Raw genomic sequence first — 17,188 nt, 5'->3', positions numbered from 1 at the left:
CACTCCCAGTACTGGAGAGCTGGTGCCATTGCTCTCTAGTGGCAATAGCTGTTGTTCCATGATGATAAACCATGAAGGAGCTGCATTTGCTAGTGGAGCCGTGTGTTAAGCAGAGTCCGTCCTTGTTTTTCTGTCTTAGTATCTTTCCGTTCTAGCATTTCTTGCTAGGATTGCGAAATGCCTTCTTCCCCTCTCTTGTGGATCAGTCCAGACAAGTTGAGTATTTATCCTCCTCCTGCCAATGGAATGTGTAATGCTTACTTGTCTGGACAGACGCACTGAGGATTAGTGGCAAAGAATATTAGCAGGTAAGGGAATTTTATGCACTTTCTGGCACCAAGAGGGAAGCAATTCTCCATTGAGAAGAACTGTACAACTTGTTTGCCAGGTAGCTAATTCCAAATCCTCTCCTGCTCTGCAGTGGGTATGTTGCTGGTGAATAAAGAATGATCCCCTTCCTCTGAGTTAACTTGGAAAGAGACTATGCTGTCAAGAGGTGAAAAACCATCTCACTTCTGGCTTTACGTATTTTGGAAGATGTGAGAGTCTGTAGGGGGATGTCTTTGGTCTCTGTGACGACATGTTAGCTGATCAAAACCTTGGGCTGCTGATTCATTTGGATCTAGAAAAAGCTATTGAAAGAGCAGCAACTGAACAAGGGACATAGAAGTTGCCAGCAGTGCTTCTGATACGGCTGCTGTTAGCAAACCACAGACAGCTCCTTATTGTAAGGGGTCATTTGTTGATACTACATAAAATTTAGCTGTAGTTTCTGTTTAGACAAGGGATGCCGTTCTGGTGGTTGCAATCCCGGGAGAGGACTGGGATTTGATAGCCTTAAGTGTAAAATATTTTGGAAAAAACTCAGCTGTGGAATGAAGGCAAGAAAGTGGTTGGTCCAGTAATTCTAAGGAAGCCTGTGGCAGAGCAGGTATTGCATACGTACAACATCTTATAAACAAGGAGGTAAAGTTGGTGGCGATAGTATTTTGTTGGCCTGAAGGTAAGGTGAGTGAAAGATAGCAGTTCTTAGATCTGTCCCCTGTTTAGAGGTCTGTAGTCAAAGTGAGTTGCCCTTCCTTTGGGGGAGATGGACACCTGCTTGTGTTCTGCATCTGGCGAGGAGGAACCGTGGGTCTGCGGTCAGTGATGCTGAAAAGCCAGTTGGACATGCTGTTGCCCCTTAAGCTCCGCGGCAGGATGAGCAGCTCCTCTCGGCAATTAGCTTGACAGGTGGAAAGTAGGATTCCTGTCACCGAGCATTGTCCCTGTGACCCCTGGAGCTGGCAAACAGAAGTAATGACAGGGGAAAGTGTGAACCGGTGACTCTGTTACAAAGCAGCCGTGTGTCCAACTGCACTTTTATGACGGAACAAAAGTTCCTTTTGCAAGCACATTGCAGTCCTGCTTGAGACAGTAAAGAAAATAATAAAACATCCAAAAGAAATAACCAGAACTATCACTTGTCTTCCGCTGGGCGCTAAATAACCTTTCCTCAGATTTTCTGCAGCCCTTTGCTGCCAGGCAGGCACACACCGCTGTACTGATGGCAGTCCAAGGTAATTTCAGCTGCCTCAAACTGGATTGAGCCCGACGGCCATAGCTTCTGGCTCTAAATTTTAAGCTCTTTTCTTTGCTGACTTAAGGCTGGGTTCTTTCGCAGTATAACTTCCCCTGAGCTAACCTCAGCCTGTAGACAACCACCTACTTGAAGAAATGGGCACGCAGAGCTTTCTTCTCCAAGTCCTACCTGTGGCTGTCCAGGTAGGGCCGATCAGACAAATGGAAACCTCTACTCTCTCTATGGTTTTTCCACTTAAAGAAGGAATGTTAAAGTCCTGCTGGTTCATGAGAAATGGCGTTGAAAACTGCTGCTAATGTCCTTTTATGCCTTATATTCTGAGCACTTACACAGTTGACAGTTTCTCACCTCTTCCGGGAAATGTCCCTCTTGAGAAGAGGAAGGAGTGGTATTGCAAGGGTAAAGTTGTTGACCACATAGTTGGTAAAAATCAGTTGGGAATAAAATGCAGAACTTGCGAATCCCTCTGCACTCCAGAGGCCTGAGCACATCTTTCCTCTAGACCTCATAGAGACTTTTGCACTTTTAGGTGTATTTATTGTAAATGTCATGCCACAAGCAGGAGAGATGATAGATGTTTTTATGGTGACTTCCATTCTCTGCTGAATGGTTGGAAGCAGGAGAAAGGAGGAAGACAAGGTTTTACTCTTAAAGGGCTAAATTTGAAACAAGCCTCAGAGAACAGTGTGGGTTGCATGGCCTACATATGAATAGTGCAAAGACAAAAAATTGCTTATCTGACTTGTGGGTTTCTATAAGCAGTCACAGCACAGCTCTTCCACTGTGCCATAGGCTCCACAGTGGCTGTCGGGATTTTCAGGAAGTGGCTTGGGATAGATTGTCTTCTGTGGGATCTCGGCGCTGGCAGTCCCACCACCTGCGTCCAGACGGGTGGCTGGGGCAGTTCAGATCAGCCTCTGACCAGGGATTTGCTGGCAGCTTTTTATTTTTAGCAGAGCTCTTTTCGTGGGAATGCTCTCTTGTTCACTGGTGTTGCACCACCATCTAGTGGTGACAACATTGAGAGCAAATGCCTTGTCCAAAATTCTCATCAGACTTTTAATGGTTTGGTTTTTTTTCTTTTTCCTCTCCCCAGAAACGATCCCAGCCTCTGGAGTTTATTGATCCACTAGCCAACAAAAAGCCTAGGATCTCGCATTTGGCCCATAGAACTCAGCCCACTTTCAATGGAAAACTGAACTCCTCGAACGGGAAGGACGCTGCCGGCCCAGCTGCGCAGCCAGCCCTCGCAGAGTCCGTGAGCTCCAGCTCCAGCCTCCCAGTCTTGGAGCTCCCGAGGCCTCACGACCCCCTTTCGGATGTCAGCAACGACCTAACTCACAACGGCAGAGACTGTGAGAACCCGGAGACAGCTGACAGACTGACTCATCCTTCGTCAACAGACTGTCCCCAAACGAGCAAACACAATTGCAGCTCGTATGTAAAAACCAAGAAAAAATCCAAAAAGCACAAAGACAAAGAAAAAGAGCGAAAGGAGAAGAAAAGTGAAGAGAAATGCAAAGAGGAGAAGCAGGACTGTGAAGTAATAAAAAATGCTGACTTAATTAGTGTTCCCCAGGATGTCACAGGTATGTAAGCTCTGAAACATCCTCTTGTACAGTTTGTGCTATGGTAATAGTAATATCAACTGTGTATGACTTCTGCTCAAAATCCTTTTGAGGAAAGAGGTTGCATACATCGTTCCACTTGCAGAGACTGCAAGGTCAATGAAATAATATTGCTGTCCCTACCTATGAATCAACAAATGGTCCTACTCTAAAAAGAGGATATCAAGTTTTTCCTGTTTAACCTTTTATGCTGTTTGGAACTATCTCAGATCGTGTCATGTTTCTCCTTGTTAAATTAAAAGCCTTATTAATATATGGGGATGAATGGCAGACATCAAGATCCGTTGGAAAAAAACGATGCTTCTCAATTGCCTACTGCTCTCATGCTTGTGTTTGGTATTGTGATGGCTGTCGTATTGATTTTTAACTCTGTAATGAAAAGTTAGTCACAAAAGCTTTTTAATATTGGATGCAAAATAAATGATAGACAAGTCTTGTGATAAAATGTTAGAGCAGGCTACAATCTGCTCTCTTAGGCTGAAAGAACTTCCCTGTTGTATCCCACTATGTGTTTGAATTTCTTTTTTCAAGGATTAACAAAGTGTTTTCCATCGAGACAGTGTATTTCAAAGTCAGTTCTGTGTACTCTTAGAAACTAGAGGAGAGAATATATGTTGGCTAATCCGATGTGTTCCCGTGCCAGTGCCTGCTGCTTTCCTGTTTTCTGCTGTTGCATTAGGCCTTCTTAAAATTCTCTGAAGCAGTGGGACTTCCTCTGCTGGCTCTAGGAGTGTTGCAGTCTAGATCTCTTGCTATATTGCATCCATCTTGTTTTCCTTTGCCCCATTATTCCTTTTTTACACTAAATTCCTCTTCATGCTGGTGTGTGAAAATCATCCAAACTTGGCTCAAAAAGAAGAGTAACTTGCAGCTGAAACTAACCTGTCAAATCCTTGTAAAAGGAGAGATTCAGACTGTGTTGGGGTTAGGAGCAATGTTAGCTCGTCTTCCCCATGGTCTCCGTAGCATCTGCAGTACATTTTGATTGCTCACCAATCATTTTAACTATGGCTTATAGTTCTGTTCATTATAAACAGGGAATTTTGTGATACTGCAGACCAGCATTCTGAAATATCAGATACTTTTTCTACTTTGATCTTGCTTTTGTGTCAGTCCTATTTTTTTCTGTGGGTGTTTTTGAGTTGCTCTTCCCTCTGTATCTTGTGTCCTGATCTGTAGCAGATACAGATAGTTATAGATTATATATGCTTTGTCAACACCTCTTGTTAAATAGCAAAATATTCTGACTTCTTTTCTCATCAAGTTGCTGACCCTTTATCACCTTTTCTGCTTTGCTTTTTTAAAACCAGCAGTTTAATAACTGGTTTGTTGTTAATTAGCGGGAGTCGGGTTTTGCTCCCGCTGCACTGCTGGTGTGTGCAAGGTAATGGATCCTAGCTAGACTTGGAAGGAACCGTAAACAGGATGTGGTCAGTGCTGCTTGGGTTTAGTACGGCCAATTCATAGCTGAATTGAATCCTTTCCTTCTGCTCACTCTTCTGTGCCTTGTTGCGTGTGGATAACATTGGCCTAATTCTGGTCCTTTCTCATCTGCAACAAATGGCAACTCCCCCTTGGGCGAGGGGCTGCCCAGAAGCAAAGTTTCTCCTGGGAGGTCTGTTTAAGAGGCGATGAAGGGCCTTTGGGGTCTTTTTTGGCAGACAGTAGGTGGCACTCATAGGCAAAATAAACCTTATTTTCTTCCTTCTCTTCTTCCTCTCTCCTGGAGGCTCTTCCTCACCCATGTTCTACATCTTTCACTGTGACGGTCAGGTAAGGAAGAAAGGAGAACTGCCTCCAAATATCTGCAGCAGGAATTAAGACTGCTGTGTTCATAATGATGCTACGTTTTTCTGGCGTTCTTCCCCTCTGCTCAGGAAAGCCTTTCTGTGTAAATTCAGAGAAAACTAGAGAGAGAGAGAGAGAGATTTTGGTTTTTTTTAAGGTATAATTATGTTATTGCTTTATGTGCCTATTATTACTTTGGCATTTCATGCTCCCTGCAGTTTTTCTGGGATAATAACTCTAAGTGGTGCAGGTGAAGGTTGGGAAGGGTGAGGCTTGGGGTTTACATGAACCTTTCCTGTGAATGTCTGGGGAAATTGTGTAATCAAGTATTACTCGCTGTAAGTGATAGACTTGGATAGAAGAGACTGAACCATTATATATTTTTGCAAAACAGATGGGTTAAATCCTTTGAAGCCTTCTCCATTTGCCTCTAATTTTTTTGCTGCCTTTTCATGGATGCAGCTGACTTTCCGATTAGGGCTTTCAGTAAAATACACAGTTCATGGGTAGTGTCTCTTTTCAAATCTGTATCCAACTGCTTTTCTTCCTCCAAGTTAGTAATTCAATATATGGTTTAGGTTGAGGATGGAGTCTGTTTTAGGCTCACATTCAGAACACCATTCCTTCTGAGGTCTTCATTCCCTTCATTTGAAGTCCTAAATATTTTTAGTTGAACCTCCCTTGAGTTACGTTTCCTTGACTTCACAGAACAGAGCACTTGGATTTGTCTACAGAGCCATAGGGCTATACGAGGAAAGGCTGTATGCCTTACAGACCTCTCTGTTATCTCCTATAGGAATCTGTAATGTGAATAGTAAGAATCTATGTAGTGTAGAATTGGGGGGAAAGGCGCACCTTGCTCAGTTTTCCGTTCTGCTCATCTGGACCCATAAATCTGTTTTGTGGTTTAGCAGTGTTGATATCAGTGTTCTCCTTCCCTGCAGGCAGTATTCGTAAACCAATTAAATTAAGCTGTTTTGCTGCTCAGTGCGTTGGCTAATGTTGATATTGTTTTGTTGACAGACAAATATTAGCAAAGCCTTGAAGTTTCAATCACTTCATAATGTTGTATCTTCTATTTTTCATCAATTTAAAGCAAAACAGAAATCCTTTAGAATACAGTGAACTGTATTTTGGAGATGGGTTTATGAACTTGCAGTATAATTGCCTACAGCTTTAAGGTTTAGGAATGTTTCTGAACAAGTTTTTATTTTTCAGGTTTAAATGGAACATGCAATAACTCTAGTGTACCAACATCGACTTCAGAAATGCCAGATTATTTATTGTAAGTTACTTCAATATTGCTGATATTTATCAGTTGCTTCATCACTTTGGGATCAGGTTCCAAGCTATTGAGCACTATGTGTTAGTGATTATATTGTACTTAACTGTTACTTGAAAAAACTTTGTAAGATGGGTTTAAAAAAACAAAACAAAAAGATAAATCTAATCTTGCAAATATTTCCTGAAACTAAACTTAGGATCAGATCTGTTCTTTCCCTTCTTACAGAGTTCAAGGTTGCCTTCCTATAAACAAATTGTCAAAGTACTTTAAGAAACTGCATATCTGAGGAGGGTTTGAAAGTATTAAACGTCTCCATGTTGCAGATAGAGACTTTGAGAGGAAATGATCTGCTTTAATGTTATGGAAGACAGGGCAAATTTAATTTTGAGACGTTATCTAATCTTCCCCTGTTCAAAGCCAAGATCAGCTCTACATAAACCTTTGGAATATTCTTCGTGGGGAGGTTATAACCCTTGGGTTAAGATGTGAGCTGTTTCACCTTTGACTTTTTAATCAGATCCCCTTGAGGTTAATTAAACAATACTTGTCTCTTGTAGCACAGAAATCCATGTGCTTTTCATGTGTATAAAGCCAAACCTGTTATAATCAAAACTCAATGATAGTAAGGAAGTGTAGTTCTGGGTGATATTCCATGTCTAGGTCTCAGCCTGGCTTTTTAATGCTACCAGATCTGGTCTGGCTGTGCTGTGATCCTTCAGAGGAAAGGAGGGAGGAGGTGCCCACACTTTGCTCTGCAGGAACAGTCAGTGCTAGAGGATATGTAGAGTTTTTCTATGGTTACAAAACTGCGGTTTTGCTGGTCTGTATGAACCATTCAAATGACTGCTTTGAGTTGGCATTTCTAGTACCATTCAGAAGAAAGATGATGGCTGGTATTTTTGCATGCACCAGTTGTGCTGATCTGATCTCTCCTACAGAGAGATCCTTGGTCAGTCTCCTGAGAACTTGTGTCAGGTCAATTGTCTCACCTTTTGGTGCAATCCAAATGTTTTGATGCTCAGCTCCTTAAATGGTAGAGTTGTCACTGCTCTTTTGATTATGGAGACATTATATTTCATACTGGTGAGGACAACTGCCTTCTACTAGTGGATCCTGCGCAGATGCTTTGTTACACTGACCCCTAGCAAGGAATCACAGGTCTTGAAGGCTAGAGCCCGTTTAAGTTAAGGCAGTGAAAGTTTTTCTCTCATTAACTTGATACCTAAGTTAGACTGTATGTGTTATTGCACCTAGCTGTCACTATTGCGGACAGAGTAAGGTGGTAAATTAGAGGTGTCACCTATGAAAAGCTGAGTTTTGCCATCAGAGAGGACCAGCTGCTGGGCTTTCTGTAAAATGTCAGGTTTAATAGCTTTTTGTTGAGCTGAATAACTTTCAAAAGGCCTCAAAGGCACATCTGTTAAACATGAGCTCTTTATGGTGTGTTCAATTCAACCCGGGTATCTTCAGAAAGTAGTACAGATATATTCAGTCTGTTCAATATGGTGTCTTATTCTGTGCTTGCCACGTAATCATCCTGTGAGCATTTTGCAGTGATAGCTGAACATTTTTGTGTTCCTTTCCTTTAAACACTCTTAACACTGGAAGCATCATATTCCTGCTGTTCCAAGGTCTGGCACAGATGCAGAACTCCATGTTCTGTGGGACAGCAGAAATTAGAAAAGCTGTAGCAGTACTATCTGAACGTCCTCCTACACCCTCATCTGTTCAGATGCTTTGCTGTACCTGCATATTCCATCCTGTCTTGCATAGATGGGAAATTTTGGAAGCAAACATTGTCTTGTTTTGCATAGAGGTCAAGGCAATAATCCTGACACTTATCTCCTTGCTACTATAATGAAATCACAAGAGACTGTATTTGCTTTCAAAAGCAGTCACCTGATAGACTTGTCCTCCTGTTTTTGGCATTTCAGTAATCTTACTGTGTGGAGAGAAGAGTTAATTCTAAACTGATTAACTAAATTATTTTCCCTCTAGAAAATATGCAGCCATTTCCTCTTTGGAGCAGCGTCAGAGTTACAAAAATGACTTCAACGCAGAATACAATGAGTACAGAGACTTGCACGCTCGGATAGAGAGGATAACTGGACGGTTTACGCAGTTAGACTCCCAGCTGAAACAACTTTTGCAGGGCTCTGAAGAATATAAGGTATAAGCAGAAACATATCTTTCAAAAACCTGGTTCTGCAAGTAACAACACTACAGTTTGTTGCTGTTTTAGCAGCTCTTTCTGCCGGGTTGTTGGGGATGGGTTGATGGAGGCCCTGTATTCGGTGTATAAAATGTACTGCCCAGGGCCCAGAGCTGGTGGATGCAGAACGTGCATACAGCTTGACAGCTTTGTAGGCTGTTCTTAAAACAGCTCTGTGTTCTTTCGTTTTCAAGTTGGAGCACACATCATGGTACTTGTTGACAAGGAAAGGCCTCAGTGAGACAATTGGCGTCTTTAGCCAAAAGCTGCTGGAAGCTATTAGTGTATCCCAGCCAGAAAACTCATATTCGCACATATGGTAGCGTATCGGGGCTGGAAGGGGAGTTAGTACAGGGTCATCTGTTTCTCTTGAATCTTTGATCTTAATAATGTAGCATTACTCAACTTGTCAGACTGATTTTAAAAGAGCTTTAACTATTCATTATCCTGAGAAAAAAGTCTCACTGAGTATAATAAACAGCTCTTTACAGAGCACCTATTGTACTAAGCACCACTTCCTCCCTTGAATATCCTTCTCTTTTTCAGAAATCTTGTGATTCCTCACTGAATTATTTTTATAGTCCAAGAAAAATTAGTCTGAGCTGTGGAGATGTCAATTATCCTGTCAATCCACGTAGCTGCTGCAGTGGGACAAGTAGTTCTCGTGGCTGGGGAATCATGTTGGGGGCCTGCTCCTTCCAGTGCTCGTGGTGTTAGCGCTAGTCTAGTCAAGGAGGCAGCGAGGATAGTTGTAGCAGCCAAATCTTACATGGCAAGGGGTGGAGGGAGTCAGTTTTGGTCCGTATTTGGAGAAAATGGGAAATGAAGCCCTCAGTAAATGCTTAGTTACTACAGTAGGTTGCAGGACTACTGGCTGCTCTGAAAATAACAAGTTATCTTTTCCCTTTTAGACGATCCATGATCAAATTTTACAGGAATATCGGAAAATTAAAAAAGTAAGTAAAAATATTGGGCTGTGAACAAGGCTTTGGGGAAGTGTCCATACTGATAGAAAAAGATGGGTAATTTGCCAAGTGAAAAAATAAGTCTCTGAAGCTTGCTAGCAGATCTTAGTTTATTCAGCTAGAGCTTGTCTGAAAAGGGGTCCCCCATTGCTGGAAAAGGGTTTGCTGGGGTTTGAGACTGCTCTGCTAATCTTGAACATATTTATCTATTAGCAAAAGAATGAATATGTTAAATTAGATTTTCTCAAGTGAGAGAGCAGTTTGCATTTCAGATGCGCAGGCTGAGTGATAACAAGATCCTCCAAGTCGGGGGGTATATTTGGTACGATTTGAGCTCAGCCTCTAATACAAATCGCTTGAGTACATAGTCCTCTGCGGGTCTTAGCGTGGGGTGTTTTTTGTGTGTGTGTGGCACCCAGAATACTTTACTTGTCTTTTTATGTATCTGTAAAGCAAAAGTTGTTGACTAGAGGGATTTATGGTTGAGCTGGATGAGGTAGAAATCCCGCGGCAGGCGGGACATCCATACACCAAGGGGTTTTTGGTGCCTTTTTTTTTTTTTTTTTTTTTTTACACTCGATGAATGGGGCCCTGAGCTCTGTTGTCCTGAGGGATTTGAGAGCTTTTTGAAGAGTTTCCCATGTGTTGCAAGTTCATCTTTGTTTTAAAGCTCTCAGACTTGCACAATTCGGTGCTAATGTGGGGGCCAAAGGGCAGGGTGATGCTTGCTGGAAGCTGATGCGTGTGGCAGAGCTGTTCGGAGTCCTTCCGAGCCTCCCTCAAGGTGCACTTGTTCCCCTGGGATTAGGTTCCTGGAGCTGGGTATTGATGAAAAGGGATTTTGTTCTTTAGCTTGTTTGAACAGAACAGTTCTGTTTTGAACAGAGGGATATCTACTACTTGAGCTAGCAAAGCTTCGTTCCCTGATCGTGTATTTATATTTTGAGGTCAGATAACCTCATCTCTGTTCATCTTAGGTATTACCGAGTTCTAAGAATTGCATTCTGTCACTGCATTTTCATTTTTCTTTACAGACTAACCCCAATTACAGCCAAGAGAAGAACCGCTGCGAATACCTCCACAACAAACTGGCTCATATTAAAAAACTGATAGCAGAGTATGACCAACAGCAGTTTTAGCTGGCACTAATCCAGACTGGGTAGGGCAAAAAGTCATCTGGATGTTACGTTCCCTTTTACACAACTAGATTCCTTTCAGAGACGAGCATTGATTCCTCGTGGTTGGAAGAACTTGGGGATTACTTACGATGCCGAATCTGTCGTGTCAGCGTCTGAGCCAGGTAGCCACCCAGCATCTGGCATGATCCTCTCAAGTTTTAGCCTCTCTGAATGTCGGAATGTAACAAATGAAAATCTGCTTATTTGAAGCCAGCGTTTGACACTTAAGGGAAAACTTGCCTAAAGTGAACGAAGCTCCCAAAGGTTAAGAATCAGTAGTTTTCATGGATTAAAGTTTGGCATGAAGTGTAATTACCCCTGGCCCAGGTCCGCTGGGTTACAAATTGTCCTTCAAATGGTGAGGAACTGGAATGCTGCTAGGTTACCTCCTTCTCTGGCACCTGCGACTGTTCATATGCAAGCTGTCTGCTCTACATGGCACCGCGTTAAATACACCAAGTACCCAGAGCTCTCGTTGTTTGTTCCTGCTTTTGTCATCTCCAGTTTGTGCTCTCTTGAGGTGGTTGTGTCAGTAGGAGGGGAACAGCCCGGGAATCTGCACTGAGCGCTTTGCGCAGAGCAGATGCGGATCCTTCACGTAAGAATTTTTTTATCCAGTTTGTGCGTTTGGAACCAGCGGGCATAAACATTGCAGTGGCCTCTCCAGCATGCGCAGTCCAGTCTGCTTGCATTATCCTTCATGTACCAATGCTGGGAAGACTGAGACCTGTCTGTCTTTGACTTTTATAATTTTATACCAAGGCAGCCAATTTTATTAATTGCTAATGAGACTATGGTCTATTTTTGTATAAAAAAAGCATCTTTTTCTAAAACTGTGCCTCCCTTTTCCTTTTAGGCCAAGTGTTTCAGAACCTTTCCTGTCTTATAATTGCAGTATTACTAAAGCTCGTTGGATAGTTACCCAGAGAAGTTATTTTATTATCTGTAATGACCCATAAGAAAGGATGGGGTGGGTGTGGGGGATGTGATGCTTTCTTGTTCTGTTTTCTGTGCATTTCCAAAGAAGCAGCAGCAGAAAATCATGTTCTCGGAACAGGCGCCTGAGCTTGAGAGAAGTAAGGTAGCATTTTCCATGCGGGTCACTTCCACTGTTGTGCTTTATCTAGCCGGCTTCTTGTTGCAGTCTTTCTTCTTGATTTCTTGGACTTGAAGGGAACACTTTCAGAGTATGGCCAGGGTGTGAGGAACACGCCAAAAAGCACAAAGGTGTCCTTTAACTCTGCTATTTCTTTCTCTTCCCCCCCCCAACCCTGTTAATCCTGCCAGCCTGTGATTTTTTTACTACTTCCCACTTCCATCTCAAAGTAAAGGATTACTTTCCTGTGGTGCCTCCTTCCCTTGGAGGCTGCACTGAAGAATCTTTCCCCCTTTGACAGAGCGGAATGGCAGAGTTAAGGAGGGAAGCAGTTCTTTTACAAGGAATACTTTATTTTTCCGCCCAAAAAAGTGGGTCCATCTGCTGTAAAAACAAAAAATTCCATTCTGGCTAGATTGTTGCTGCTGCGTCGTCCGAACAGGGCCATCACTCGCGCTTTGTCCCTTCGGAGGAGTTTCTCTCTTCCTGCCGCGTCGTCCGCAGACGACCAGAGCTCGCCGGGATTTTGCCGTTCCGTTCTTCGCATGCGAGACTACTGCCGACAGGAGCCGTCCGTGCTTGCAGCCGAGCCGTGTCACCCCGCAGCACTCTGCCAGCCGCGGAGAGCCACTGCTTTCCGCTACCCTGCCAGACAGAAAGCGTTCGGAAAGCCACGTGGCGCAGGAGCGGGGCGAAGAGGAGCACGGCAGCCTGTAGTGGGGCTAGGAGGGAGAGCCAGCAAGCTCCCGAGCCCGCGGAGACGCTTGGGTCTCGCCCCGTCCTCTCCGATAACGCGGATGGCAGGTTAGGGAGCTGTGTGTCTTGTGGACGTCCCTTTCTGTCCCTTCCACGTGTGAGGGAAAGCCGAAAACCGTGGATGAGTTAAAGGTGAGGAGCTTTTGTCCAAAACGCGTTGTTCGCCTTGCTCGGCGGGGTGTTACCCCGGTAAGCGCCCGAGGTTTTCTTTACGGGGTGGCTAGTGGGAACGGTGCCCGCTTGCCTTTGAGCTCAAGCCGGGTTTGGCCTCGCTCGATTCCAGCGAGCTTTCTCGAGCTGTGAATTTTGTCTTGTCGAGGGAGCCGCCTTGTCGCGTGCGGGGCTGGGAGGGGGCGTTAGGCCGCGCGGCGTTGACCGAGGAGTCCGGCTACCTCGGCCCTGCCGCCCGGCTTCTCCCTGCAAAACCGGGTCGGTGCCGGGCCTGGCTGAGCGGGCGGCCGCGTGCGCGCTCAGGGCTTTGCTTGCTAGCTCCAAATCCACCGAAGCACGCGCCGTTAGGCAGCGTCCACCCGCCGCACCCCGAAGCGCCGCCGTGCCAGGCCGCAGGACGCCACGGGGCTCGGCGGAGCTTCCTCCGCCTCCCGGACGGAGCGGGGCCCTCGGGGCTGCGGACGCGGGGGCAGAAGAAGCAGCAGCTGCGTAACCGAGATGGGTCAATTCTTCCATGGAAACACTTCTCATTCTGATCCTTCATATTTTGAAAGGGGTTTTTGCCTTTTTTTTCCTTTTTTCGGGGGGGGGGGRGGGATATAGAGATGGATCTCAATCTTTATACATCTGCTATAAGATATTTTTGCAAACAGAGTTGTATACAAAAGATGTATTGTGTACATTTACATGTATATTCTGGAACTTCTAAAATTTGAATATAAAACTGAAAATATTTAATGAATATCCAAACTGTGAGACCCAATTAGCATTCAACAACTTTCTGCTTCACTTTTCTTTTGGACTGTGTTAAAGAATTGTAGTCAAATCTGCCTTTTTTTTTTCTTTTTAGAGATTATGAAGCTAGGCAAATTTTGTGCTTTTTGGGTTAATAGAAACCAGTTCTAGGTGATTAAGTATGATCTTAACTTATTGATACTGTGTTTTACTTTGTAATATTGTACTGTGGATAAAACTATATTGAGCCATGGAGTTGGAGTTTACAAAAGAGCTTTTCACTTTGCCAAAATGTTACAATTTAAAGGCAGCATAGTCTTCAGCTTTCCTAATCTTTTCTTAAGAGCTAGTGTCTTTTTTGTACACTAAAAAGCTGAATGCTGATTTTGCAACATATAATAAATTCACTGTATTGGAAAACAAGCGAACAATAAGGTTGTACATTTCTTTTCAGTGCTGCTTACAGCAAGAAAACGCAAAAGGGAAAGGTGATAAATGGCTGACATGGATTTTGAAAGCAGTAAGCTTGGAGGAACTGAGTTATTTGAGCTAAAGTGTCAGAACTGTAGGTAAGAAATGTGGAAAGGGGAGGGGGAGAAGAGGCGCTTGGTGTGGCCGACCCRTTTCCAAGCTGCGCGGGGCTCCTGGGAGCCGCTGTGGTGGCCGCTCACGCTGGTCCCGGCTCCCGCAGCTCGGGCGCGTGGCACCCCTGGGCCCGGGGCACCCCTGGGCTGCTGGTCGTGGCTGGAGCAGGCACTGTAAAATACAGTATGAAAGCGCTGCAGTAACCGCTCAGCACCAGCAGACCCTCTGCAACAGGTTATTCTCCTTCTCGGACCTAGTTATGGAGCAAGAGAGGAGACCTCAAGTCAGGCAAGGTGATGCCTCTCATGAAGGAGAGGCTCTGCCCTCTTTTTAGTTTCGAAGGCTGCCCCTATGAGACAAGGTAGACGGCCCCAGCTGACGTTTTACCACCTCTCAGCCCTGCCTTGCTGGCTCGTGTGATCTCTGCCCCACGAGGACGTCTCTCCAGGCCTCCCCCCGTTACCTCCGTGACCTGACCCATGGAGGACTTGGTCCCTCCGTCACCTGCGGCCTTTGCTGGCACTCATACTGGCCTGTTGCACGAGGTACCTGCATCCAAATGGAAAAGCAGGTGGAGGAAAGCTCCTTGCAGATGGTCGCAGCCACGTTTACCCTGTTTTGGAGGTCTCCTTCCCTCTGCTTTCAGGCTTTGGCTTTCCTCGGTCCTTCCTCTAAACCCCTGGCGCCTTGTGCTCTGGCCGGGGCACGGAGGGAGCTAATGAGCTGCGCGCTCAGGGCTGCGCGAGTGGAAAGTTACTGGCTGCTCCCTCGGTGCCAGGGCCAGCCCTGCTCCAGCCGCTTCCCGCCTTATCGGAACCTCCTTGGAAACCCGGGGCCAGCGGCTCGCGGCAGGGCCAACGTGGGGGGGCCGAGCGCCCTCCCACCCCCCTGCTCGGGCTCTCGATATCCCCGGAACCTGCCTGCTGCTCTGCAGCTTTGCGCGGTGGCCTGGGCCGGGATAAGTTAGGTTTCACCCAGGATTTGTGTCGCTATATCAAGCATGAGCTGCTGTTCCCCTGCCCTTAAATTAGGGTCGCTAAATTAGGGAAGGCGAAGACCCAGCAGTGGTGGCCTTGCTTCTCCCATGCCCAAACGCATATTCCCGCGGGAGAGCTCAAAACTTGGGCAGCAAAAGCCCTGCGGGTGCCCACGTCACTCGGGACCCCATCAGTCTTCATCCGTTCTCCATAACCCCCTCTCTCCATCCTCCATGTGCCGGAGCAGGGGGCCGGAGCGCTGCTGCCTGGGACATGGCAGCTGAGGAGCTAATGGGAATAATTTGTCCTTGACGAGCGATGCTGGCCCTCGTTGCTCCTCCCCGGCAGTGCAAATGTGTCCCCATGCGGCTGCCCGCTTTCCTCCGCTCCTGGCCTTGGGTGCTGGCAAAGCCAAGGGTCCCCCCAGGGTCACAGCGAGGGGACGGGAAGAGGAGAAAAACAACCCGGGAGCAGCCCGGAGCACGCAGAGATAGCAAAGGGTCAGACTTGCAGCTTGCTTTGCGCTGGGGGGAAAAACCCAAGCCCCGAAGGTGTCGAACGCGGCCGGGGCTGTCTGCCTCGACTCTCCAAAACCAGCTTTGCACTAGAAACATCGCGTTTAAAACGAGCCAGCGCACCATGTGCATTAATCCGGGGAGCGGGCTGCCGCGTGGGCCCGGGGCTGGGCGCATCCCTCGGCGCGAGCCCCAAGCAGCACTTGCTCCCGCGCTCCGCCAGGGCACCAACGGCTCCCTGCGCGCCCGGGGCTGGGAAACAGCCGGGCTCCCGCGCTGGGGCTCTCCGAGGCTCCTTTTGCATATATTTTTTTTTCCCTTTCCCCTTTTTGCAGCGGTTTCTGGGTGCCGCTCGCTGTGGTCCTGGGGCGGCTCGGCGCCGCTGGCCCCCCGCCAGCGCTGGCAGCCGGGGCGCGAAGGCGTGCTGGGCCGCCGGCCCGGCCTCTTGGCCCATTAGCGATTCTGCAAGAGCCGAAACAAGGGAGCCCCGCTCATGCGGTGCCGAGCGTGGGAGGAGTGGGAAGGGAGTGGGGGAAGGAACAATGGTGGGAGATCTGGGAGGGGGCAAAAAAGGAAAAGCAGTGGAAAAATACCAGTTCTCGGCCCCTGGCAGCGCTGCCCGGACCCTCCCCRCCGCAGGATTATTGTACAAAGAAATGTTATTTTTGTTGCAATAATTTGCTGAGGCACTGGCATTCCAGCGCGGGGCTCGCTGGTGCCGCGGCCCGGCGCCGCGCGGCGCGTTGTTCCCCCGCRGCCCCCCGCGCGCCGCCTCGCAGGTGCCCCGGGGGGGCTGCGCGGAGCAGAGCCGTCCCGGCCCCGAGCCGTCCCGGCCCCGTCGGCGGTGGCCCTGGCTGGGGAGGGGGCCGAGGGCCCCTTTGAAGTGGGGCCGCCCCATTGAAAGGGAGCTGGGGCCGCGCGGGGCGCCCACCGTGGTCCCCCCTCCTGCGTGATGATGGCCAATGTGTGGGGTGCAGCCACCCAGGGCCTGGCCCTGCTGCCACCGTGTCCCCCAGGCCAGGGCTGTGGGGTGCCGGTGGCCATGATGGGGGTGGCAGGGTGCTGGTGATGGGGTGCTGGTGGCTGTGATGGGGATGGTGAGGAGCTGGTGAGGGGGTGCTGGTGGCTGCAGTAGGGATGGTGGCTGTGGTGGGGAGGGCAGTGTGCTGGTGACGGGGTACTGGTGGCCATGGTGGGGAGGGTGAGGAGCTGACGATGGGGTGCTGGTGGTCATGGTGGGGATGGCAGGGTGCAGGCGATGGGGTGCTGGTGACAGGGTGCTGGTGGCCACGGTGGGGAGGGTGAGGAGCTGACGATGGGGTGCTGGTGGCCACGGTGGTGATAGAGGGGTGCTGGCGATGGGGTGCTGGTGGCCGTGGTGGGGACAGCAAGGTGCTGGTGGCATGGTGGCCACGGTGGGGACGCTAGGGTGGTGGTGGTGATGAGATGCCAGTGGTTTTGGTGGGGTGCCGGTCGCTGCGATGGAGATGGCGGGGTGCTGGTGGCCCGGTGCCGGTGGCCGTGGCGGGGGGCCGCGGCGGGGCTCCGGGGTGGCACCGTGGGAAGCGGCGGCGCAGGAAGGCGGCGGCGGGGCTGTGAATGGCCGGAAGGCGGCGGCGGCGGCGGCGGCAGCGGGGCCCCCCCGGCCCCGGCGCCACTTCCCCTTCCCGGGTCAATCGCCGCCGCTTCCCCTCCCGCCGCCCTGCTCGGGCCCC

The 17,188-nt window shown here is 47.9% G+C and overlaps 2 protein-coding genes across 2 annotated transcripts in view; both read left to right on the top strand.

The window, feature by feature from the left end:
- Nucleotides 1-13,824, top strand: part of ELL (elongation factor for RNA polymerase II) — a 56,465-nt gene extending 42,641 nt beyond the window's left edge. The window contains exons 8-12 of the mRNA XM_026069178.1: nt 2,679-3,171; nt 6,217-6,283; nt 8,282-8,453; nt 9,407-9,451; nt 10,495-13,824. Of these exons, the coding sequence (XP_025924963.1) occupies nt 2,679-3,171; nt 6,217-6,283; nt 8,282-8,453; nt 9,407-9,451; nt 10,495-10,599 (882 nt within the window). The 3' untranslated portion in view covers nt 10,600-13,824. The remainder of the gene's footprint in view (nt 1-2,678; nt 3,172-6,216; nt 6,284-8,281; nt 8,454-9,406; nt 9,452-10,494) is intronic.
- The window catches only part of ISYNA1 (inositol-3-phosphate synthase 1), a gene marked incomplete at its 3' end in the record, with an annotated part of 8,856 nt that continues 4,204 nt past the window's right edge, over nt 12,537-17,188 (top strand). Inside the window, exons 1-2 of the mRNA XM_026069167.1 lie at nt 12,537-12,622; nt 13,851-13,965. The remainder of the gene's footprint in view (nt 12,623-13,850; nt 13,966-17,188) is intronic.

This window comes from Apteryx rowi, unplaced genomic scaffold (genome assembly GCF_003343035.1).
Source record: "Apteryx rowi isolate R43461 unplaced genomic scaffold, aptRow1 scaffold_1056, whole genome shotgun sequence".
NCBI lineage: Eukaryota > Metazoa > Chordata > Aves > Apterygiformes > Apterygidae > Apteryx > Apteryx rowi.
Note: the sequence above shows the minus strand (reverse complement) of the source record. Positions and strands in the feature narration are given on the sequence as shown.